The sequence below is a fragment of the Blennius ocellaris genome, assembly GCF_963422515.1.
Source record: "Blennius ocellaris genome assembly, chromosome: 1".
Lineage (NCBI taxonomy): Eukaryota > Metazoa > Chordata > Actinopteri > Blenniiformes > Blenniidae > Blennius > Blennius ocellaris.
This window is the reverse complement of record NC_137650.1, coordinates 17,370,337-17,396,106: the sequence shown is the minus strand read 5'-3', so window position 1 is coordinate 17,396,106 and position 25,770 is coordinate 17,370,337. Positions and strand designations below refer to the sequence as shown.

At 42.4% G+C, this 25,770-nt stretch overlaps 1 protein-coding gene across 1 annotated transcript in view; it reads left to right on the top strand.

Moving 5' to 3' along the window:
* Positions 1 to 6,550: 6,550 nt before the first annotated feature.
* The window catches only part of mmp15b (matrix metallopeptidase 15b), a 29,556-nt gene continuing 10,336 nt past the window's right edge, over positions 6,551 to 25,770 (top strand). The window contains exons 1-6 of the mRNA XM_080495627.1: positions 6,551 to 7,121; positions 20,161 to 20,309; positions 21,063 to 21,185; positions 21,328 to 21,635; positions 24,414 to 24,575; positions 25,036 to 25,232. Coding sequence (XP_080351753.1) covers positions 7,002 to 7,121; positions 20,161 to 20,309; positions 21,063 to 21,185; positions 21,328 to 21,635; positions 24,414 to 24,575; positions 25,036 to 25,232 — 1,059 coding nt within the window. The 5' untranslated portion in view covers positions 6,551 to 7,001. The remainder of the gene's footprint in view (positions 7,122 to 20,160; positions 20,310 to 21,062; positions 21,186 to 21,327; positions 21,636 to 24,413; positions 24,576 to 25,035; positions 25,233 to 25,770) is intronic.

The following is a 25,770-nucleotide window of genomic DNA, read 5'->3' as shown; positions in this document are numbered from 1 at the left end:
CTTGGCCTTGTCCTTGTCCGTGGCCTTGTCCTTGTCCGTGGCCTTGTCCTTGGCCTTGTCCTTGTCCTTGTCCGTGGCCTTGTCCTTGTCCTTGGCCTTGTCCGTGGCCTTGTCCTTGTCCGTGGCCTTGTCCTTGTCCTTGTCCTTGTCCATGGCTTTGGCCTTGTCCTTGTCCTTGTCCTTGTCCATGACTTTGACCTTGTCCTTGGCCTTGTCCATGGCTTTGTCCTTGTCCTTGTCCTTGTCCTTGTCCTTGTCCTTGTCCTTGTCCTTGTCCTTGTCCATGGCTTTGGCCTTGGCCTTGTCCTTGTCCTTGTCCTTGGCCTTGGCCTTGTCCTTGGTCTTGTCCTTGGCCTTGTCCTTGTCCTTGGCCTTGTCCATGGCTTTGTCCTTGTCCTTGTCCATGGCCTTGTCCTTGTCCTTGTCCTTGTCCTTGTCCTTGTCCTTGTCCTTGTCCATGGCTTTGGCCTTGGCCTTTACTCAAACTTGAACCCAGTACCTGAGGGACACTTTGATCCAGTGTTGAATCTCTGAAATTTGTATGTGAATGACCTTGTTGATATATAGAGCACAGGAACAGCCACCAGAGGAGCCCCAACATCATCCTGTGAAATCAAAGAATCCATGTAAGACTTCAAGAAACTGTTAGCATGACACTCACAAAGCGCTCAGTCCAAGCAATACTGACTGAATTCAGAGCACACTCTCACCCTTGGAAGCTGGTGATACACATAACACAGCTAGAGAATCAATAACATTATCCATTGCTTGTACAGACTATATCTATTGTGACAAACTTTTGATAAAAATAAATGCCATTTTGTTAGGTTTCTTTAATGTTATTGCATATTCTTACATGAAATTTTCTCCTTGTCACAACAGAATAAGTAAATAAAAAAACAATAGCATATGATGATAATACTTTCACTATTTCTCCTTTTATTGTGATTCCAAACAAATGATAATGAAGTTGAGGGAGTTGTTTTTGGACTTTCAGTGATTTCTATATGCAGATGACACATTATCTCTAGTATTTGATAACAGATTAGCTACCACTACTGAGCATGTGTACAACTACTAGTTACAACAACCAAAACAACAAGCATTTGCATTTTCTCTGTTTCCACGGAGACAGAGTCAAAACATTTTTCAAAGAGCTCCGCCATGGCCAGTGTTTTACAACAGCTCTGAGAATCATAGACATGTAAACAGACATCCAAAATACTAGAAAAGCGTCACGTTTTCACTTGAAAATATTGTCATGTAAGTTGGAAAATGTTTCAATAATTGTAACTGATACATCTTTATACTGTCAAATTATCAAAATGTTTAATCAGATTACTCACAGGGCTTTGCAAGAACAAATGGACTCAAGAACAAAGTGACTATCTCATCACATTAATGTGTTTAATAAACATCTTTTTCAAAACAAACACAACATGTATCCACATGAAAATTTCTGTAGCTCCTTTTCCAGCAGCTACGAAGACAAACAAACTTGTTGGCATTGTCCCAGAGGAGAGCTGACTGCTTCTTATTTACAATGTTACTGCAGCTGAGGACGGTCAGGACAATCCAGACGAACGTCAGCTTCACGTTAATGTGGGATTTTAAGCAGGAAGTGCTTCGGTGAAGAAAACTCCTTCCTGCAGAGTGTGCATAATACTTTATGTCGGTCGACTGTTCTTGCTCTTTCAGCATAATATCTCTGGAAGTTTAAATAAGATACGATCAAATAAGATGATCCTTTTTTCATCTTACAAATAGAGAAATGTACAGTGTTACAGCAGCAGCAGGACAGCAGATGAAAACCACAAGTCACACAATGAGCAGAAGAAAACTATAAATCACACAGTGGGGGAAAAAAAAAACCCTACTAAAATTGGATAATAAATCAGCTCTTTTGGTGCATTTTAGAGGCAACATAATTAAAACAAGGTTGACATTTAAAATGAATTGAAACAGAAGATTTTTTTCCTTTATCGTCAGGACAAATATGACGTGACTTGGGTATCTAATAAAGAGATCTCAGAGGCGATATGTTCTGGGGGGGAAACCCCCCCCCCCCCAGGAAACTCAACTTTGAAGTGTGGAAATCCTTGGTTTCATCAGTTACTATCTGTTACATTGTTCATGTTACCATATAACAAAAGGCTCATTTAGATGGTGAAGTGAAAATGCAAAACTTTTGTGGTGTTTTGGTTGTCCATTTACACAATGGTACTGGAGTCACTGGAAATGCAATGATTGGAAAATGCTCCGGCTCCATCACCAAGTAGATGGCGGAAACACTGCTACTGTGCATGCAATAGCCTGGCTGGAGTAAAAAGTTCTTCTGCACATAGACAGTAGTTGAACAATAAGAACAAAGTTTCCTCCAGGGTGTCATGACTCCCAGTCCATATTCTCCTGAGACTTTGTCATTTTCTAGTTGAGTCACAAAACAACAAATCAACCTCGTCGTCTGTACAAGCGAATGTCCGAGTACTCCATTGTTAATATATCGAACATAATGTTCTCTACTCACGTGTTACTTAATAACAAAAACAAAACACAGCACCCACGGGTGGCCCAACATGAAGACTACATTGTTTTCAGTGTTTCTGACAGGGAAACGGACATCGTTGACATGTAAATGGGAAATGGTGAAAAAATTATTATAGTTTAATGGGTTAACTTGAATATACAAAGAACAAACTATGAGCAATGTATTGCACATAAAAATTGGATGGCATTAAATTATTTTACTTGTCAAACCACTCCAGATTAAGAAAACAATAGCAATGACTAACAGGTTCAGGCTTCAAAGGGTTAAACGCTTATTTATTTTGTTTAACAGATAGATGTCACCTCACCTTACTTTCATTAGATTTTTCTTTGTTAAGTTACATTCATAGTATTTACTGTGGAAGAAAAATATCTAAGAGTATATTGAGTAACCGCTGAGAAGCATCTGGGTTTATTTTAGTTTTTTGGTTAAACTGAATTCTATTACCACACAGAGGAGACTTTCAATATATTCAAAATGACAAAGAAAATTGGCGTTTTAATGCGGAAATGTAAATATTTTATAATCATGCCTTGCAAACTGAGAATGGGAAGTAGAAAGACCTGCAGAATTCATTGATCTGACTGGTTTTATAACACAGGTAGATGATAATCATTTCTATACTTCGAAATGATAACATAACAGTTGGAAGAAATGAAGAGAGCGACGTAAAGCCTACCTTTGCATGGTGATCGGCTGGTGTGGAAATGATTGCCTGAAGAGAAGACAGACTTATTTGGCAGCAGAGGAACCTCAAGAGAGGAACCATGATGAAATATAATAGCTACTTGGGAAGTTGACACAAAAATATTCAAATGAGATGCTGACAGAAAAGAGGAAGGAGCAAAAGATAGAAAGCAATAAACACATCCTACAACTGCTTCAAGAGAAAGGAAGATTACACGGAAAACAACTAATACTACTAACCAACTAATTTTTATTACACAATTTAAAAACCAAGTGTATTACTTTGCAGTGGTTGCAGCTCAGGGATCATAGGATGCTTTTTGTTTTGGAATGTCCCTGACTGCTTCCTCCAGCAGGTGGCGGTTGTGTATAAAAACCTCATATGTCATTACTGAATGGAGATGGAAACAAATCATCCCCACACTTCGCATTTATTTGTGCTTTCATGCTTTTAATAGATAAATCAATGACAAATAATGGGTTCAGTCATTTTGTTTAAACTTTTTTTGCAAACCCAATACTCCTGGGTAAGAGTCTTTTCTATCCTTACTTTCATCGAAATATATCATACCATACCATACCATACCAAACCATACTACTACGCCACACCAAATCAAATCAAATCAAATCAAATCAAATCAAATCAAATCAAACCCCAAAATAATAAAACTGATAAAATCGCATCAAAGTCTCATGGTGGGTGTGAAGCCACTGAGTAAAAGTAGATTTTAGAATGTTTTAAATGTGGACAAGAAAGAGGCCTCTCTGATATGATAAAGGCAGATTATTTCAGATTTTAGTGGCAGTAAATGAAAATGCTTCAGACTAAAACCAGTTGAAAACTGATTTAGGCACCTCCATTAGCAGCTGACCAGCTGACCTGAGTGAGAGATGGACCAGCTGGTCGAACAGCCTTGGAAGGGTTAGGGTGGAGCCAGACCAATTAAGACTTTAAGAACCAATAAAAGGCGTTTCAAATGAACTCCAAGCTGCACAGGCAGCCAGTGAAGTAGAGCCAGAATAGTTGCTATAATCATGAGGAACTGATGTTATCTGGAACCTTCGATTCCTGCATAGATCCAGATGTGACGATGGACCCACCTGCAGTGTGTGTGTGTGTGTGTGTTTCTCTTCATGCTTTCCCCATCAGCAGCTTTATTGGCTGTGCATGCAGGTGGCCTTTCTGGACCACACGGTGCAGAGCAAACCAAACACAAACTAAAGGTGTCATGAATGCCTTGTCAGGTGGGATTTCCCCACATTTTTGGCCGGCTGATGCCAAGTCTGTTGAAGTCATGACTACGAGGTCAAACATTGATGGATGTTAGCCCACGGGGAGGGACGTGCACTGTGACACACAGGCGAAATGTGCAACACTGGAGAGAGAGAAAGAAGAGTGAGTCACAGAGAACAGGTGTTCACATTCAGGAAAATGAAATGCAAAACCACAAAGAAAGACTTTTTTTTCCTGAATTCGTCAGCAAACGGAGATACAAGAAATCAAATTGACCTAGGGTCTCAAACACACGGCACAAGGACCAAAAGACTCCAAAGTTTAAAAAGTACATGTTACCTTTAAATGAGGAGTAACACAGCATTTCCATGTTTCAAGTGAAAACATAGCATTTTGGGGTTTTTCATTTCGATTCACATTTACACAGCAACATTTTGAGAATGATTTCTGTTTACATAGAAACAGCAGAAACACTGAAAATTATGTAGTTAGCATGTTGGGTCACCAGTGAGTGCTTTTAGTTGTGTTTCGGAAAACTTGCAGTTTCCCCTTTTCCATAGAAACAGAGATGCAATGGCTTCAAAAAGTTGTGTTTTCCCTGTTTCCATGGAGATGGAGCATTTTCAAAAAGTTGTATTTCTTCCTCGTTTCATCTCAGACTGAGAGTGTTTTGAAAAGTTGCACTTCCCCTGTTTTGTACAGAGATGGAGTCAAAGGCAATTTTGAAAAGTTCTACCTTGAGAGCCATTTTCAAAAAGCTGCATTTTCTGTGGCTCCAAGCACTATTGCCATGTAAACAAGCACACAAATCTCTATAAAAGGTTTTGAATTTTCACTTGACAACATTGTGTAAATGGGGTCTGAGACCCAAGCCTGAAATGATGTGCAGTAAAAACAAAGAAGCACCAAAGGTGTGAGAGTGTGAAAACATGCATGCTGAAGGTTGCAGAGTTGGTTCTGTTTTTCTTTGTGCTCCTGTGGAGAGCAAATTGGAACACAAGTGAACCGAAATTTAACAAAAAATCCAACCTGTTAATGAAGGATTGTTTTCTTTTCATATTTTTGACATTTCCCCTGCTAATATGACTGACACTCTGATTAAGAGCATGCAGGCCTCATCTACTGCATCTTTTGCTTCCTGAGGACTCAACATGCTCTTTGTTTTGTTCCCATTCGGATAAACTAATTCCATGTGAGGTAAAGTGGGAAATACAAGAAATAAAGACAGTTACAGTATAGAAAAAAGCATGTCACAAGATTACAACACATTATCTCCTCCCGTAATACTGAACACCAGCTGAAAAAAGTAATGTTTAAACATCAAAACCAACTCTCTGTTATCCAAAGAGAAATCACATGAACCAATTGTGTTTTGGATTCCTTTCAACCAACCAGTGACTGACACATGCTGAAATATCTCTTCCAGACATGATATTGATCGCTGCTGGCAGGTCCTTCCTCTCTGCCTTGGAGTAGAAAATCTGAAAGGACGTCCATCGCGGGACTCTTCAGTGCTCCAAACATTATAATGGAGACGTACGTGGGACAACAAAACACCTGAAACCGGGTGTGTTCAGACTCCTCATCTCAAAGTTTAATTTATGAATGATGATGAATCGATCACACACGGAAGACATAAAGTACCACCATATATTGTAGTGGTTGATGAATGAGGATTTTGGTGTGTGTGCTGGCGTGCGTGCGCGTGCGCGTGCATGTGTGAGTGTGCATGTGCGTGTGTGTGCGTGTGTGTGCGTGTGCGTGTGTGTGTGTGCAATCACAGAAGCGGCCCCCATTTCGCCTTCACGATAATAAACAACTCATCCGACTTTACATTGCTATCTAAAATCAGGACCTCTGTTTTTCTAGATCATATGATACTACTGAAACATAATTTTTTGCACGGTTTAAATTTACAGATTATATGAAAACAGTGTGGATATAACGAAAAGTCACACTGGTAACTTTTGTTTTGAAGGACATAGGCGAGCGACGTCACCGTGGCGGTAGGACTTGTAGGCAGGTCCACGCGCGGGACCGAAACACTCCGAACTATCCCGAACTCCTCCGAGCATCGGAGCGCCAGACCTCGGAGCACCGGGACTTGAGACAGACCTGCAGCGGCGGTGCGATCCCCGCTACCAGCACCTGAGCCCCGGGGAGGACTTTTATACGGATACAGGGATTTAAAAAAAAAATCTTTTCAAGGAGAGGTCTCGGTTTTAAACAGCCGAACTTTCCGTTCACGGTCAGAACTTTCTTTCCTCCCGGTGTGGATGTGAGCATGTTAACGGGGACATTTGTTAGTGACACCGGGTCGAGTGGACTGAAGCGGCTGTGGAGGAGCCCCCGTCCCCGCGGGGAGAAGATGTTTGAGGAGCGGACCGAGCCGGTTCACAAGATGTGAGCGGACTCTTCCACCCTGCTTGGAGGATTCTTCCACACGGAGAGCTTCAACGAGCCTTTCTGGGACTCAACCATCCGCTCCGAGACGTCGCATCGTAGCATTCTGACGCCGCTTTCTCCCGGACCATGGCCCCGTCACGGGACAGCGGCTCACGGTTGCCCTGGAGACGGAGCGTCCTCGCGCTGCTGTGGCTGTGCGCGGTGGGCACGCGCGGAGCGGAAGACCGGAGCGGCTTCAACGCCGAGGTAAAGAGTCAGCTCCCCGTGGAAGAAGGTTCCGCTCCCGGGTTCACGTCCAGCTCCACTCGGGCTGGCTTTGTAAAAAAACAAAAAACAAAAAAACAACTGTCATTTAGCCATTTATAGAAAAACTCACACCTGAATTAACCAACACAAACAAACAACCAAACAAACAAACAGCTTTGATAATGTGTGTGTATGAAACATATGGCAGGTGACCTTAAAACGTTTTTAAAAAAACACCCATAAAGTTGTCCAAAAGCGTCATAGTGGTATGTGGATACAGAAAGAAGACATGATCGCATATGAAAATCAAAACATGCTAGATTTAGTAGGAAAAGCCAAAACAAACTAAGTAGCTTCTATAACACCAATACAACCTTGTAATTCTCAACATTTTCCTGTAAACTTTAGCATTTCCATGTCTTTGCCTGTTAATTTACTTTGGTTTTGAAAGGTTACGTTTTTTTCCTCTCTAAAAACAATGTTGAAATGCACCAAAATGCTGAAAAGCTGGAAATGATGTAGTTTTCATGTAGGGCCTCTGGTGGGAGCTGTTGGCTATTAACAATTGCAAGTTTGCGATTCATGGATCAAAACAGGACTGCAAAATAGTGCAATCTGGCCCCAGATGACCTTAGAAAGTGTAAAAAAAAAATGCAAAAACTGATAACAGTGGTGCTGAAGATACTGTAAATAAATACATTAAAAGACAAAGACAAATGAAATCAATACATGCTAGATTTAGTCGGAAAGTCTGAACAAAAAAAAGTAGCTTCTGTAACAAAACCTTGTATTCCTCAAAATTTTCCCGTAAACATATTTGCCTGTAAATCTACATTTTGAAAATTAGTGTTCCCCCTCTCTGAAAACACCTGTCCGATTAAAAACCTCATGTGGAAACACCTACACCGGTCTCTACGGACTGAACAAAACTGTTTGCACAGATTCAGTAACAGTAGTAAAGTAGCACTGGCATCAAGCTGAAGGCTGCAGACATTGTGACTCTGTGGAAGCAAAAACTGTACTTGGCCTCATTTCAAAATTGGACTCATTCAGGTTTTTGTAATAATCTTGATTCTGGCTTTTCACAACATCAAACAGATTTACAGAATGAGATTAAACTGGCCTGTATGTGTCCTCTGAACTAGAAGGAGTTTGAAACGAGGCCCATCTTGTGTTTATGGGCCTCATATTTCTCAAATAAATGACATTGTTATAATAATTAGAACTGCACAATATGAGGTCAACCTGTGATTTGTAATGATACACATTTGCCATGGACACATTAAGATCTGTTCTTCAAATCACAATGCTCTTTCTCTTGCCCAGACCATATTTTATGCTTATTCTATTTATTTTTTTTCACAGTTTTTCTCCTCATTTCTCTGTCTGCGGTTCTCGCCAGCAACTTTTCTGAAGCTCGCTTCAGAAGTTTGACTTTCTTCTTCTTTTTTTTATTGCTATTACATATTTTAAGATGTTTATTGCTTTAAAAAAAAAAATCTTGTTTATGTTCGAAAAAAAAACCCCCAACATAGTGCATAAAAACAATATATTTGCTGTATATTGTCCATGTCGATATCGTGATAACTACAAATTCCCAATATATTGTGCAGCCAGCCCCGGTTCTAATATCCTCCAACCTTCATTATTTTCCCATCTCATCACTGACGTGTGTTAAAGTGTGTAATATCTGCAGTTTGATTCATCTCAACATCTTCTTAAAGAGAGTTTAAGAGTGAATGCAAAAAACTCTGACTCTGGGAGCTTGTATCTCTCCACAACAATATGTCCTTGGGGGTTCTTCCTCTGGAGCAGTTATCTCTCCCTCTTAAACAATGAAGACACCCGGACATTTGCCCCGTGTTTATTTAGGTGTGTCATCACACTGGATTGTCAGGATGAGACTCGGAGCAGCAGTCCAGCAGTTAACGGCCACATCTGTTTGTTTTGAGAGACAATTAAAGAGATGAGAGCCGGTCCGAGCCTGTAGGAGGGTGATTAGTGCGAGGGCTTTTGTGTGTCGTCTTCCAGGGAGACAGAGGATTGGTGACAGACACAGAGACCCCCACCCTGCAGACACAGAGTTCCCCCGGGGCGTTAGAGAAGGGATGGTATTACCAGACTGAGGGGCGACAACGTGATGGGTCGGACCGTTAGCTGCTTATTGTGTCGCTCCAGCACTGGTGTGTGTTAATGTATTTACCCACAGTGGGGTTAAAGTTGGGGTTAATCATGATTTTGTGTGCGTGTGTGTGTGTGTGTGTGTGTGTGTGTGTGTGTGTGTGTGTGTGTGTGTGTGTGTGTGTGTGTGTGTGTGTGTGTGTGTGCGCGCATGTGAGCGAGCATACAGGTGTGTGTTAATGACTTAATGACGTGTCTTGCTGAGTCAGCAGATGGGGGTTTTTGATAAACGTCTTCCTCCTCTTGTTGCTACATGTGGTTGTGTGTGTCAGCTGAACTGAGAAGGGGAATTACAAGAATTGTCTTGTGTTATTCACATTAAGGGCCCGTCCACACCAAAACGGACGGGCAAAGGGCAAACAATGTTGAACCTCTTGATGAGGCCAGATGTTGGATTTCTGGAGTATTAGGATAAGCCGGAGTATTCTCTCGTCTTCACTCTTCATTATTTCTATGTTCTCTATGTCTTCTTTTGTGTTTTTGGTGTATTTGGTGAGTGAAAGCGCCCCCTAAAGAACTGCCATAGCTAGTAATTCGTGTTGAGCCGCGCTCATATTTCTATGTGGATAGAATTTTTTTTTAAGAGCGCCAGGGAGCAACAAGGTGGTTTTGGCTCGTGTGGACGGGCCTAAGAAAAGTCTTCAGCTTTCATGACAATAGCCCTTTTTACGTAACATTTTCAACTGAAAATTGAACATTTTGTTTAGTTTTTGGTGTACATTGACACGTCAATGGTGCTCCGAGCCACTGAAAATGCAACTTTTCATAAACGCTCCAACGTTATGTCCGTGAAAATGGAACTTTTTGAAAGGACTTTGACATTACCTCTGCTTTTTACCTCTGTTCAGTAAAATGTTACATATCAATCAAGTTTAGATATTGATATGAAAGAACTTGACATTGAAAAGGACAAGGAGTTAAACCCTGCGACCGTCCGCCTTCAGCTTCAGACTCACAATCACATGCTGAGATGGAAATATTTTGACGTCATGATGCAACCTCACAGCTGTCGTAGCTGCATTTATAATATCCGTCACTGGTAAGAACAGAGCAGCTGCAGTGGCACCACTAAAATCTCTTCCGAATCACTTTTATCTCATCTAGTTAACCTTAACATGTGTTTCTTTGGACTGTGGAAGCCAGAATTCTTGGCACGGGGATAACGTGCTAATTTTACTAAGACAGACCGTGTTGGTGTGCAGACTTCAGCTCTCAAAAAGTCAATGAAATGCCATGTGGGTGTTTGAATGGTCTCAATATTGAATTCAAACCAGATTTCAGTTCAGTTTCTGTCAGGACATAAAATAAAAGATCACCTGTGAGGAGCTTTGTCCAAAGCTTTTCATATGACAATTGCCATTATTTCTAAATTACAGTGGCATTGGGGAAATTCTGCGACTGGTCATGCACTCCACAGCCGTAGTGAATGGTTATTCTGGACAAGCTCAGTAGGATGGACATAATTTGACCATACTGAAAGCAATAAAGCCAAACATGTAATATAAAAGAAAAAAATATACATGAATATAATGATACATGAAAATAATCCCATGATTTTTCATCAGCAAACTGCACAAAACCTGCAAAAAAACATTTATTTCCAAGAAATGCAGCTTTGATTAATGCATTATTACATTAATTTGATGCAGTTATTACATTTCGAAATGTTTTTTTAATGCTGCTTCAATCATGTAATCATTTATTACACTATTGGCAAAATGTTATTATAATGGTTTGAGTAGCCTATTAAATTATTGGAAAGTTATTACATTGTGTGCTTTATTACATTAAAAAAGGCACAAAAAAAATGACATTATTGCCAGATATTTTATTAGCTATTATCACATGGGCGTTACATAAGACTCTTAAATAAAACAATGGTTAAAACAAAATAAGAAAGGGATAAAACTGCTGCAGCAGCTGCTCTGATTAAACAGGACTGAGACACTTTTGGCACAACAACGTTTTCAAATGAAAATGGAAACATTTCCTTGCAATTTGTTTTCATATTTCCATGACAAAGGTGCACGGACCAACTGAGAACACACCTTTTTGAAAAACAGCTCCCAAGGTGGAACTTTTTGAAAATGCTATGACTCCGTTTTCATTGAAACATGTTCACTAAGCTGGACAATCAGAACAAAGTTTCCTCCAGAGTGTCACGACTCCCAGTCATTCTCCTGGGACTTGGTAGTTTTACAAGTTGACAGTCACCGTAATAACAATACAACTTGGTCGTCTGTCCACGAGAATGTCCGTGGACTCCCATAGTTTCATGACAAAAAACAGCGCCAACTCGTGGATCCAACATGAAAACGACATAATTTTCAGCGTTTCTGCCAGTTCCATGTAAACGGACATTATTTTCAAAACGTAAGCGTGAATCCGAACCTTTTCTGAAACAAACATGCAAAAACTACGCCTTTCTGCTTGAAACCTTGTTGCGTAAACGGAGCGTGCTTACCTGAGGACTTAAAACTGTTTGTTTGCCGACTGATGGTCCTGATAATAATCTCCCACTCATCTTTATGGGAGGGGAGAGTGTGCTTTTATGAAGTCACTAATGGTCACGCTGTGTCTTTGAGGCAGATGAATATTTCTCAGGAGTGTGTGCACTTTCGCTTTCACGCGTTAGGATTTCAACAGAGCTCGAGTCTCCTCTCTGAGATAAAAGCCTGGCCACAGAAAAAGAAAGTAATCAATGATTAAAGCCAGCTCCGCCATGTGGGATTGTCTTACAAATACATTAAACACCTGCTGGGTGGTGTGCTCACATGTTGGAGCTCTTCCTCCGGAGGTTTGAAACCTCGACTCCTACTCTGTCTGGACAGAGAGGATGAGGTGGGAGGTTGAAAGGGATTGAGAAGCAGAAGACGGATTGATCGGAGTGTCTGACAGGACTGAGGGAAATATGGATTTGAAAAGGGTGAATAAATATCACGGAATCTGCAGAGAGTGATGGAGTCGTTCTTGAAAGTTGATGGGGACCGTCGGCGGCAGATCTCAGCTGTGCAACATGTGACGGCTGAATGTGACAGCTGTTCTCTAAGTGGGACACACACACACACACACACACACACACACACACACACACACACACACACACACACACACACACACACACACACACACACACACACACACACACACACACACACACACACACCGTGCACAGGCATGCCAAGGCCTGGGACTCCGAGGCATCGCTGGAAATACAATGGAGCCTCTTGTCTGAGGAGAAAAAGCTGTGAGAGAGAAGTGATGAATCGGGCAAGAGAGAAGACACGTTGAAAAACATGGCGGCGATAAGAAAGGCCCTGCTGTGTCAGGAGCAGCCAGTCAGATACAGGAGAGGGTCACATCGCCACATTAAGCACACAACTTTGTCCCTCCGTATTTCTCGGTGTGTCCGTGTAATCGCCAGCATGCCGTTTCCCCACATTCCTGCCACTTCCTCTCACGCCGCACTGTGATCGGCTGACACAGCGTCCGCAGAGACTGAGACAGGCGAAACTCCGAACGTATGACCTGAATCATTAAACTGTTTTGTGGGAATATTGCCTACGTTTATTTTAACTTTAGCATAGCTTTAGGCAATGTTTTGCACGCACTGAGTCGTTTGAAGCAAATAGACTCAGAAACATTAAACCTACATTTAAACACAATTTACTTAAGTTAGATCTTCAACTTAAGTCTGTTCGTTTTAAGGCTGGAATTTCAATTTGTTAATTTTGATTGATTAACTGTAAAAACGTTATGCAAATTATGCAGCAACGTCTTTAGTCTTCGGTTTTACACTTGAATCCCAGAGCTAACATCCAGATTATTCCTTGTGTTATATTTAATTACATTTTTTTTTTCTAAAGCATTAGATCCAGCACAATCATTTCAAGACATTTCTACAGAGACATCATGGACACTTTTTCCAGAACCAGCGGAAGAACCTTTCTGCTATTCTGATTGGTGTTTGAGGATAGAAAAAGAGAAACAGAGAATTAGATCAACTTGTCACTGGGAAAGCTATACTGCAATGTTTTTGTCCAGTATTGTGCAAATGTGTTCAGGTTGGTGGTTAGTTACAAACGTTTGTGTTCTGTCATGCGGTCAAACTTTCACAGGGATTCTATAATGGTTTAAATGTTGGCATCACAACCACTGTACCCTTCTGTGTGAGTAAAGGAATCCTCAACCCATTCAATCCTTCTCCTCCTCCTCCTCCTCCTCCTCCTCTTTCACTCTCACTGCTCCATTTACTCATCCATCCCCCCGGCAAGGCTTGGGGGGGGTAAGAGGTGGCAGTGGCCCAAGCTTCAGAAGAAAAGCTCTGTTAGTGTCTTGGCTGACATTGTGGCGGACACACACACACACACAGACACACACACACACACGCACTGGCAGGTTTTACTACTCCTTGTATATTGCTTGGTTTGGATTTGGCAGGTAGTCTCAAGGACTCTTTGAAAGACCATTTAATAGACGAGGCCCAACGCGCGCACGCACACACACACACACACACACACACACACACACACACACACACACACACACACACACACACACACACACACACACACACACACACACACACACACACACACACACACACACACACACACACACACACACACACACACACACACACACACACACACACACTCTTTCCTGGAGTTGTTTTGTATTCAGCCCAGCTGATGGGAGAAGGTGAGTGTCCAGACTTGAAGTGCTTTACTGTTTTAGACGACGGGGGTGAGGGTTCACAGGCCTCGATATGTCTTCCTAACAGCACTGTAACTCCTCCCAGGGACAGGACCATGCTGATGCATGCACACATGCACGCACGCACGCACGCACGCACACACACACGCACACACACACACACACACACACACGCACACACACACACACACACAGCAACATGACAAGTTAATTTCCGTTTTCATTAACTTTCACCGTCTTTCTTCAAAAAGAGCCCGTGGAGATCACAGAGAGGGAAAAGCAGGCAGGCAGCTTTACTATGAATGAACACACAGCGGAGAATACTCGTCGCGTCTCTTCACTGTATTTCTAATCCAGGATGTAATTTTATCACACAGTTGGTTTCTTGGTAGTGGAGCGACCATTACTTGGTATATTACAGCATGGCATGAGTGCTTTGTTTTGACCCGCAGACAGTTTGAAATATGAACAGCATTAGCCGAAATGAAATGAAAATCAATAATGCTCATTACTAATCAGCTCATGAAAGATTTTCTGTCTCTTGGGGGCATGTTTTCATGTCATTTGGGGAATTCGTTCATTTTCTTCTACCCCACAGCTGGAATGTAACCCACCCCAAAACACCATTAAAAAAACAATAAAACAAGTTTGTTGTGTTTAGTGAAATTATGCAAAATACGCAAATGAAGACATTTGCTTTCAAATATGTCCAATGTGTACTATAATATGTGAAAAAATAGAAATTAGTCATACTTAATTGTAGAAACAGAAAGACCAATGCTATCTAATCTTGCGAAATTCACTAAACAGATCGACAACAGAACAACTGTAAAGTAGGATTGTTTCCAACAACTCTCAGTGAGAACCAGCAGTAACTTCTGCAGGAATTTGAGCTACAGTAGCTTGTCTTTTGTCTCCAACCACACAGGATAGTCTTCACACACCACATGCATCACTGAGACTTAAATCACTGCCTTTCTTTCCTTGATGTGCTTTTGATTGATACTGACCACGATATGAGCCTGACCGAGTGGTCCAGCGGTCACTATCACTTCTCTGTCCTTGTCAGACTTCATTAAATCTTTACACCATTTTCCTGCTTCTTACACACCAAGGAAAGAAAATCTGCTGACTGCTCTTATTTTACAAGGCTAAGTGTAGCTGGGGCTCAGTTGATAGAGCGATCGTCTCTTAATAGGAAGGTTATACGTTCGATTTCAAAGTGTTCTTGAGCAAGACCCTGAACCACAAACTGCTCCCATTGGATTGATTTAAGAGTTTGCAGGTTCGATTCCCACAGCTAAAGAGTCACCACTGTGAGTCCCTGACCTTTGATCCCCATCAGCTCCATGGAGCACCACAATGTGGCTCAATGCAGAGAAAAAAAATCCCCCCCAAGGGGATTAATAAAGTAGGATTAGTTTGTTTCCTATGGTGAGACCAGGTGTGTCCACCTTCACTGTCGTGTGGTGAGGAGGTCTATAGCCAATCCTAAAAGCAATCTGTTGGCTCGACTGATCTGGGAGAAAGCCCATGGTCATGTCCATCTGTCTACCCACCTCGATGGGGAAACATTTGTGTTCTTATATTTCATAATTAGAGGGATCAATGAAATCAAAGTCTTTAATAAACTAATACAGACACCTCCAGTATTGGTGGTTCATTTCGCTGCACGTCTCATGTCTGGCATATCTTCCTTAAAAATGAGATCCTGGTGCCATTGAGGGGTAAACAAAGGCTAAATAAAAGACTTGTGTCATATCGAATGTGCAAAAGTGGTTGTCGATCACAAGTCTAATCTGAGCGAAGGACAGTTTGACAAGCTGTTGAGTCTTAAGTATGAACTGTTTATGTGGACAACTGTGATGATCCAAGATCTTTTACAGTCTCCTGTTCATTGTTCTCGGAGGCGATAATGCAATCTGCCCTTTTCTTGATTTTTGTGCCTCTGACTTCTGTGGTCAAGGTGTGAAAAAATCTTGAAGCAATGAATTAAAGCACAGTCTGTTTTTCAACGCTGGTGTTGCTTAGATCTTGTTCAATGTTAAACATTGTTGAAGTATTGTTAAATTCACTCTGGAATCCTCTTTTGTTATTGAGTTGCTCAACAGCCATAATGCGGCTAAGCTGGTCAAAGCATAGCCGAAGCTGCTTTCATTGAAAAACATCAAGTAAGCAGCGCCTTGAACTTCTGCTTTGTCCAGATTTTCCGAGCTTGTTTCTGTCTTTTACCATCGCAGCACTCACGAAGCTCTACACACATACTCACACTGCATTGGAATCTAGTATTTCATTTGCAGTCGACAGTGCTTGTGTGTTTGGAGTAGAAAAGATCCTTATGTGCTTGTACAAGAGTGAACTTTCTCAGCTGCAGGTGAACGTGGAGCCAGTGTTGTGAATTATTGACAAGAGTTTGGCTGAGCTTCTGAAGGATAAACAGCTTTCAGAATGGCAGTTTTTGCGCCCAGCCTTAACAGCAGTTTTTCCGCTGTGTCGGCCTCTGTCTTCTTCTTGAACTCATGGCAGAGGAGATGTGTTTGGAGAACCCTGCCACCTGTTTCTGAGTGTTCAGATAGTGTTTCAGGAAGTGTGTGTTTGTCTCTGCCGTCATGTGTGATCGTGTGTCAGCGTGTTTAAAGCCTCCTTATCTCAATGCAGAGGTGGGTCAGGGTCATGTCCCGCTCAGCCTCCCATCTCCTCTTCCTGCTCCCACGCCGCACGTGAACATTCTCACAGAGCTGAGATAGCCTGGAAGTCACTCGGATCTGCAAGGGAATGGATCAGTGCTTTCATTTAATAAGATCACAGTTTGCCTGAGCTTTAAGATCGCAACATCAGTTCAGAGCCACCTTGAATGTGACAATGTTTCAAGTGAGCATACTTTAGTGTTTTCATCTCAGAAAGGTTTTGCATTTAAACGACAATGTGAACGCGATGTCCGTTTCCACGGAAGCTGTAAGAAAGCTGAAAATTATGTAGTTACCCTGCCAGGCCACTAGTGGGTTCTGTTTTTATGTTTGGAATAAAACCACACACACATGTAATGGAGAACAATCCACTCTAGACATTACCAATGGGAGCCCATGGACATTGGTATGGACAGATGATCAAGTTGGATTGTTATTACAGTGACTGTCAACTATAAAACTACCAAGTCCCAGGAAAATATGGACTGGGAGTCATGACACCCTCGAGGAAGCATTTTTCTTATTGTTAATCTACTGAGCATGTGCACAACTACTAGTTACTACAGGAACAGTGACCAGGAAAAGGAGCAGAGATTCAGAAATAATTGTGTTTCCACGTAGATGGAGACACAGCGGTTTCAAAAAGTTGCATTTTCAGTGACTGTGAGCACCATCCCTGTGTAAAAGGACCTCTAAAACATCTTATGCTGTTCATCTGAAGGCTGGAGTTTGAAGAATGGCTCATTAGTGACGTGTACATTTATAACTCGGAACGGTGAGTGATTGTTAAAAATACATTTTCTGTTTTGTGAGTTTCCAACATGAGAGACATTTGTTTTGTTAATCACTAAGTAACGCGATTGGTTTTAATGGACTGAATAAGAATAATAGGATCTTCCACTAAATGGATATCCTCACACACTGACTTCCTGTACATGGATGGAAAGCTCTGCTGGTGATGGAGCCAGAAGCTGCTGTGATGGTAGATAGCCGGTCCATTTAGCTCATCATCCATAAATCTGATCAGAGACAGTAACACAACCCACTGCAGAAGCAGCTGCTAACACTCAGCTCTGGACGCCCACTTTACATCATAATTGTTGGTCATTTCAAAAAGATTGTTGCTGCTTTATTGATTCTTCTGGGGTTCTTCTTAAATGATGAAACTTTTGGATTCAGAACCACATAGATCACAGTGTTCAGACGTGATCTTATCAATCACGTTATGACACGTCGAAACAGAACTGTCATTTTGCGTTAAAGGCGCTTCAAATCAAAGGCAATAAACTAAAAGCCACTGTCACTGAAACAACCAGATTCATTTCTGTGCATCGTACACCGATCGCTACTTCTGGGATTAGTCATCAGTCTTATTTCCATTATTTGACGGACTGAGCGACCTTCCCACAGGTTTCACTGACAAGAAAATGACAAAACCGCTTTGATGTAAAATCTCAGCCTTCGGGGCGAAAGAGAAGGGGAGCCATTATAACAGCGGCAGTATATTTGGTGAATGATTGTAGCCGTCCACTCCCTTAGCTGATCAGGAAAAGGCCGAGACGCTGTCAGGATGCATCTGACTCAGCTCAGCTATCGACATTGATTGATTGATCGGGCATTATCCCTTTCACCTCACAGTGATGAATCACATCAGGCAGGAAGGACACTGGACAAGACGAGGAAACAAAGACAATAGAACAACAAAAGTTGAAGGATATTGAAAAAAACACAAATATATTATTGAACACCAGCCTAATCTGTGTTGAACATAGTATAAATTGCAGTGCAAAGGCAGTAGTGGTAGTTCGGGCTCATACGGTGGGATGATCACTTTACAATCAGTTTTTTTTTTTTTGCAAAAAATGCAACGATACTAGTGTCGTGCTCATAAAAGCTCCCTGGTACAACCTGGTGAGTATTACCTGATGTCATTAGTCCTTCAATCTACAGTAGGTTACTGGAGACTTCAAGATAAAGAAGTTGGAGATGTGCGTAGCCCCAAACCATCTCCACACAGCCACTGTTTCGATGCATAACTTTCACATATAATTTGTGTACGGGGTATGAATTAGACTAATTACTCGTATCCGTACTCGGTATGTCTAAATAGCTAAAAGTGAGTACTCTTACTCTTAAGAGTAAAAATGGCATTGATGCATCCCGGAGTTTTACTTTTAGCCACTTATTTTTTATGTAAAGTTTGTACTTTTAAATGCACAATTTCAAATTAGGGCATTCAAAAAAGGTGGGTTAGTATTAGTATTTGACCTGGATACTCACTTGGACACACCAACAACCTGGTAAAGATAAATTGTGTGTCCATTCCCTGCATGACAGATACAAAAAAGTTCAAAGAATGGAAGAAACAAGGGAGGGAGGCTTAATCATTAACTGCTGATGGTGTTAATGGGAAGACGAGAAACAAAACACACATGACAAAGAGTCACAGAAACAATTCTGCCCAGTTGAGATTGTTGGTAAATGTGCAAAGAATTCTGGTATTTTAACTCATAACGTTATATTTTTACCAGTTATTTTAGTCATTCGGCTTTAAATAAGTAGTAGGACATGAACCCAGGTGCACAATTACTTTCCACAGACCTGAGAGAACCGGTGACCTTTGTACTTTGAGTGCAGGACCTATTTTACTGAGTTGAGTAGTCAGAATCATCTGTTTCCTGGATCTAAAGGAGTGGGTGAGTAAATACACTCCTTTATCAAGCACTGGTGTGCATTGTGAAATCTGGGTGTGACCAAGAGTCTCTCTCACACACACACACCCACCTTTTTTGTCAATCCCCTCACCACCATATGTAGGAGTATCTGGTGTCCCAGACTCCCCAGTATGCAAAAGCGTGTGTGTGTGTGTGTGTGTGTGTGTGTGTGTGTGTGTGTGTGTGTGTGTGTGTGTGTGTGTGTGTGTGTGTGTTATCGAGTTTCTACATAACAGGTGGGATGGACTCTGCGTCAGCCGCGATTGGGTCGAGTATCACGTTTTCTGCTTCCACTCTGTCATTGACTCCCCCAACCAGTCCCTCACACACTCCCACAGTACCGTATGATACAGGAGGATTCGCTCTGTTCATCCTCGTCGTTATCAACAAATAGTGAGAATAGAGCACAAATCGTGTATCCTCATTCAAGATCACCTCATTAATCGGAGTATTTCCCACAAACTGAGTTTCAGGGCAGATTTCTGTCCGTCCTCAAATTACAGGAGTGAAACTGAGAGGAGTGACTGAAATGTTCTTCTCAGTCCATTCCTGTGCGTAAACTGCACATGTCCTCATCAAACACCTATTTCCATAACCATGTCGTAAGTCACTTCTCAATTGTCGTCTTTGGTTTTCTCTGGCATGTGTGTGAAGATGCAGATGTATCAAAGCTCCTTAGAATCAATCTGATGGTTGGTTCAAGTACATAACGTAACAATTTTATTTTGCTTGTGTGCACAGTCATGGCTGAGGATGTACGGTTACCTGCCCCAGGCGAGCAGACAGATGTCCACAATGCGATCAGCTCAGATCTTGTCCAACGCCATCAGTGACATGCAGAAGTTCTACAGTCTGGAGGTCACCGGGCAGATGGACCCTCAAACCATCAGGTGGGGAACGTGCACGGCATTTCACCTGGCTATTCTCTTGGCTCCAAAACTTTGAGAAGAAATTAACAAAATGTGTATTTTTTAAGTCAGCCTAAAATGGGTCAAATGGATGTCGTGGGGATTTATCCTTTTCTGTTTTGGACCAAAGTGGCCAACATGAGGAGTCCGAGGACTGCAGCAGATGAAAAAAATGGCAAAGTATTTGACCTTTACAAACTCCACGGCTGAATGAAATATGTCTCAGTCCCTTCAATCACTGGGGTTTAATTTTTGCATTTTTGTTTCAGAAAAGTTTCACGTTCCCTCTGCAACTTTTTGAATACAGTGTCCTTTTACAGGGAAATGCTGAAAACAATGTAATTAGTATGTTGGGCACTGTTGTTTGTTTTTGTTATGAAACATTTTTGGGTGTTTTCAAAAAGCTTTTCTTCAAAAGTTGTGTTTTCAGTGGCTCCAAACACAATTGTTGTAAAAATGACACTCAGATGCACCAACGCTTTTGTGTTTTCATTTAAACATCGTGTCCACAGGCCCTAAGGCCTTGTAGGTTGATTTGGCCGAGAACATGAAAAGAATTGGTACTATTTCCTTCTTCCTCTCTAACTCCTAAGCAGAACACCACAGAGGTGACTTAAAATGGAACAACGGTCCACAGACAAGAGCACAAAGCAGGACTTCTCTTTCATCTCTTCACCTGGGGGCTTCTTTTTTTTTTTAACTGGCATGCATCCTGACTTCTTTCAACTCCTCCAGCGCCATGAGGAGACCCCGCTGCGGCGTGCCCGACAAGTTCGGAGGCCAGATCAAAACTAACGTGCGGCGGAAACGCTACGCCCTCACTGGGCATAAATGGAACAAGAACCACCTCACTTACAGGTATCACAAGATCAGAACATTTAACACGGACCCACAAAGTCTCAGTCAGCTTTATTATGTTTAGCTTTTTCTTAATCCAAACTCTCAGTATACTTGGCTTGCTTTTCAATTTCTCTCTATTTTCCTTTCTCTGTTTCCAAAGCATTCAAAACTACACGCCCAAGATCGGAGAGTACAACTCGTACGAGGCCATCCGACGAGCCTTCAGAGTGTGGGAGAAGGTCACTCCGTTGACCTTCGATGAAATCCCCTACCAGGAGATCAAATATGGACGCCGAAAGGAGCCAGACATCATGATCTTCTTTGCCTCGGGCTTCCATGGGGACAGCTCCCCTTTTGACGGGGAGGGGGGCTTCCTCGCTCACGCCTACTTCCCCGGACCTGGGATGGGCGGAGACACACATTTTGACTCAGACGAACCGTGGACCATCGGGAACCAGAACATACAAGGTAAAGACTTAACTTTTCCCGGTTGGAATGTCAGAGTTGGAAAGGATTAAGCAAAAGCAGGATTGATAATAACCTGCAGTGAGCACCTTTCTCCGATAAGTTTGCAGGACTTGAAAACAGGACTGACGGTGGGTGCGTGTTGACCTTATTGAGAGAGGGGGGTTTGTTTGATTTCCAATGGATGATTGAGAGGTTTGTGTAAGTGAACGCCATGGTAACTCCAGTCATGTCAGGTTGTAGACGGTAATGAACCAATGAAACAGATTGCAAGCAGCTGCTTCCGAGTTTGTCCTCCTCACATAACCCAGACTGTAACTCTACATTCAACACTAATGTCGACCTCCGCTGCTCTGCTTACGTTTGGACAAGTTCAAAGTGAACCTGTGGTCACAACACGGCCTCTGCCTCAACTGCGGCTCCATAGAGTTCATAAAATGTCCTCCGATTTTTAGGAAGTTGACATAATCCTTCGTGTCAGAGGATTATGGTTACATTTGAAAAAGAAAATCAGCTCATTCCCGAATGTTTAATGTTAATAATTTATCCACTCCTCATCTTTAACAAGGGTCTCACACTAAGCTAATTAGCAGCAGAATGAAGCGAACACTCTTGAGTCCCTCTTCCTGCTTCCACTCTTTAACCCTGTTGATTAGTGAGGGATCTTTCCCCACCGACAGTGGGCTTTCCTGCCCTGTTATCTGCATGCACTCTGTGGGCCCAGCTTTGTGTCTGTGTATCTGTGTGATCAGCCGTGTGTGGGATGTGTTACGGGGCAGATCACAGGGCTGCTGGAATGCCTCAGCAAGTGGGAGTGTGTTCCACTCGGGCAGATCTGTAGACTGGGTCCCTTTGTTGCACCACACTTCTTAAACTGCTTAAAAAGTAAAGGACAACCCAAATTACAATCCGCTCTCTTCATTGTCCACGCACGTCTGAACTGCACAAACAAAACACAGCGGGAAGCAAAACTTTGGGATGTGGACACACTTCCAGGAGTATGTTTCAGACCTTTTTTTTTTTCCATGCATCGATAAGGCTTTTTCATACACTGTCCTACCGAGCCGTGGAAAAATTCAGTTGTATGATAATTCAGTTTAGGAACCACTGGTTAACAAACATCTAATTGAAACGGCTCTGTGGAGACACCGAAAACGCTGCTATTGCACAGTGCACACCACGGCCGTAGTAACTGCTAGTTGTGCGCATGCTCAGTAGCTGGACAATCACAACAAAGTTTCCTCCAGAGTGTCATGACTCCTGGTCCACATCCTCCTGGGACTTGGTAGTTTTATGGTTGACAGTCACTGTCATAATAGTCCTATGGTCGTATGTGCATACGAATGTCTGTGTACTCCCACTGTTATTGTTGAGAGCGTATATAGCTATGCTTTGTATGTGTGTGTGTAGTTTTATTCATTAAAAAAGAAAACAAACATCAGTACTAACTCGCAACCCACTACTACACCGTTCTCTGCATTTCTGCCATTTCCATAGAAATGAGCTTCGCAAAAACAATTCACTTGAAATGTTGTCAGATAAACGGGGTCTTAATCCCAATCAAGGTGGATGAACATGCTGCACACAAAACTTGCACAATTAGATAGTTTCAGATAAACACCAATGCCAGTAGCTTATTTTCAGTAGCATTATATACAGTAGCTGTATTTCCTGATATGAGTTCATTATTCCGCCCACTGCCCTTCCACGATGTGAAACAAAGTAGCTGGTTCAAGAAACAATACTGATGCATTTTTTCCGTGGAATCAGTGACTTTTAAGTATATACGTATCCATTCTTGTTCCGCCTGGGCTACATCGTGAGAGTCACAAAGTCAAGATCACACCTCTGCAAGCATTGGCTTGGACCCCTGATCTCCATTCATTTACTTTGTGTTAAATATTACCAGTCACTGCTTCACAACACCAGTGTTGGTCATTCATTACACATCAGGTGTTTTCTTCCACTTCCATTGAGCAGAGTTTAGGGGAATAAGTGCACAGCTTGTGATGCACTGCGTGGATAGTTTTTTTTTTTTTGGCTCTAGGCAGCCAAACCAACAAAAACAGCTTTTACATTTCATCCAAACAACTCCACACACCTTCCTGAGAAGCAGCTGCAGGCTGGAAGCAACAAAAGCTCAGAAGCCTTTGTGGTTGGATGTGACTAATGTGAGTCAGCTTCTGGCAAAACGCAGAGCAAACTTGGAGAGTAGGTTTGGTTGTCGAGGAGCTTCTTCTTTCACTGTGGGAGTCCCCTCTGCTGATGAATGCTGCGTGAGATGGGGAAACAAGCAAACAAAGGTTCAGAAACTGAAATGGGTTCTGACTAGTAGAAGTCTGAAGAAGAAATGGATGCACCGGCTGAACTTGTTACTGTGCCACGATATTTGATGTTTACTCTTGAGTTTCACCTCACAAAGGCCTCTTTATCTGCTCCCAGCTTGCTCCTTCCTCATTGGTCCACACTATCTCCCTCATGTGTTCACTGCAACTTAGCAGGCATGAGGACACTCATGTGACTCTGAATCAGAGACAGTGGGGGGGAAGAGTATCTCTGCACAGGTTTTGAAGGAGGAAATGATCCACAGCACTGCTTCACAATCCCCCCCCCCCCCCCCCCCCTGTTATTAAGAATGGCTGCAGACCCTTGCTGTCACATCTGATTGACCAAAACATTACAGTGATGCCAAATAGCTGGTGGGGAGATCAAAGGTCTTGCTGAAGGACCCACAGTGATGGTGTGATGTTGACACTGTTAACAGGCCTCATGTCCTCACAGGGAACGACCTCTTCCTGGTCGCAATCCACGAGTTGGGACATGCTCTGGGGTTGGAGCACTCCAACAACCCTCTGGCCATCATGGCTCCTTTTTACCAATGGATGGAGACGGAGAACTTCCAGCTGCCCGATGACGACCGGCGGGGCATTCAGCAGATCTACGGTAGGATGACTGAATCCTCATGCAAGTCGTTTTAAACATCGATTTTGTTTTCAACGGTAGAAAAACAACAATAAGGATCTACTAAACGCTCCCAAAACAGGATTAAATTGTCTCTTTTCTCCAATATGTCCAAATCTAGTTGTAGTGGTTTGATACATTTAACTTAACTTTGGAAGAAGCGATTTGTAATTTATTTTGAGCATCTATTGAGATCAATTCCTAAAAATTATGATTAATCACAATCAGGTTACCTGGGAACCGGGTTGATGATATTCTGGTATACCTGGTTATTTTTTAGTATTCTTGTGCTTTTTTCTTCTGATATTTCATTTTCCTGCTATGATGAAGACGTTCAGGCAGCTGGAGAAAAAAACAGAAGAACGGCTATAAATACTGAGCATATATGTCCCGGATTCTCTCGTTATCTGCTCAGGGTAACTCTGTTGGTTTCTCCCTGCAGGTCAACTGGACGGCAGCCCCACCCAGGCTCTGCCCACCGTGACCCCCCGCCGCCCAGAGCCCCGGCCTCCCCCCTCCCCTCCTCGGCACCCTGACCGCCCCAGGACCACAGACAGACCAGATCACTACGGACCAAACATCTGCGAAGGGAACTTTGACACAGTGGCCATGCTCCGAGGGGAGATGTTCGTGTTCAAGGTAAGAGCTTGAAAGTCCTCCAGAGGCTCAGTCCGGCCCACAGGGCCACCTCACTAAGTCTAAAAGTTACAAATAAACTAGAGCCGTATACAGCATTATTAACAAAGTTGCATCGGAAAATCATGAAAATACACAGGATAGGTTACAAATATTGTGCAGACTGAGCAGCAGTGGTTATGCCCCACATCACAACATTACACTGAAACACTGACAGACAAAGATTCACTTTCAGCAGATTTCAAGAGAAAGACGAGCTGTAATATTTGGACATATGCACTCGAGGGGAAAAACACTACAACATGGCAACGATGTCTGTTTCTGCAATACGGCAGACACGCTAAAGACAATGTAGTTAGCATGCCAGGCCATGAGTTGTCATTGTTGGTTGTTTCTGCAATGAAACCACACATACATGCAGCAGAGAACAATACTAACTTTCAGAGTGTTCCTTCATTCCTTTTTTGAATGGACCCTCCTGGGCATGAAGAACCCGCTGATATATGTGTTTACGTGAACCTTCTTTAATTCACATTATTTC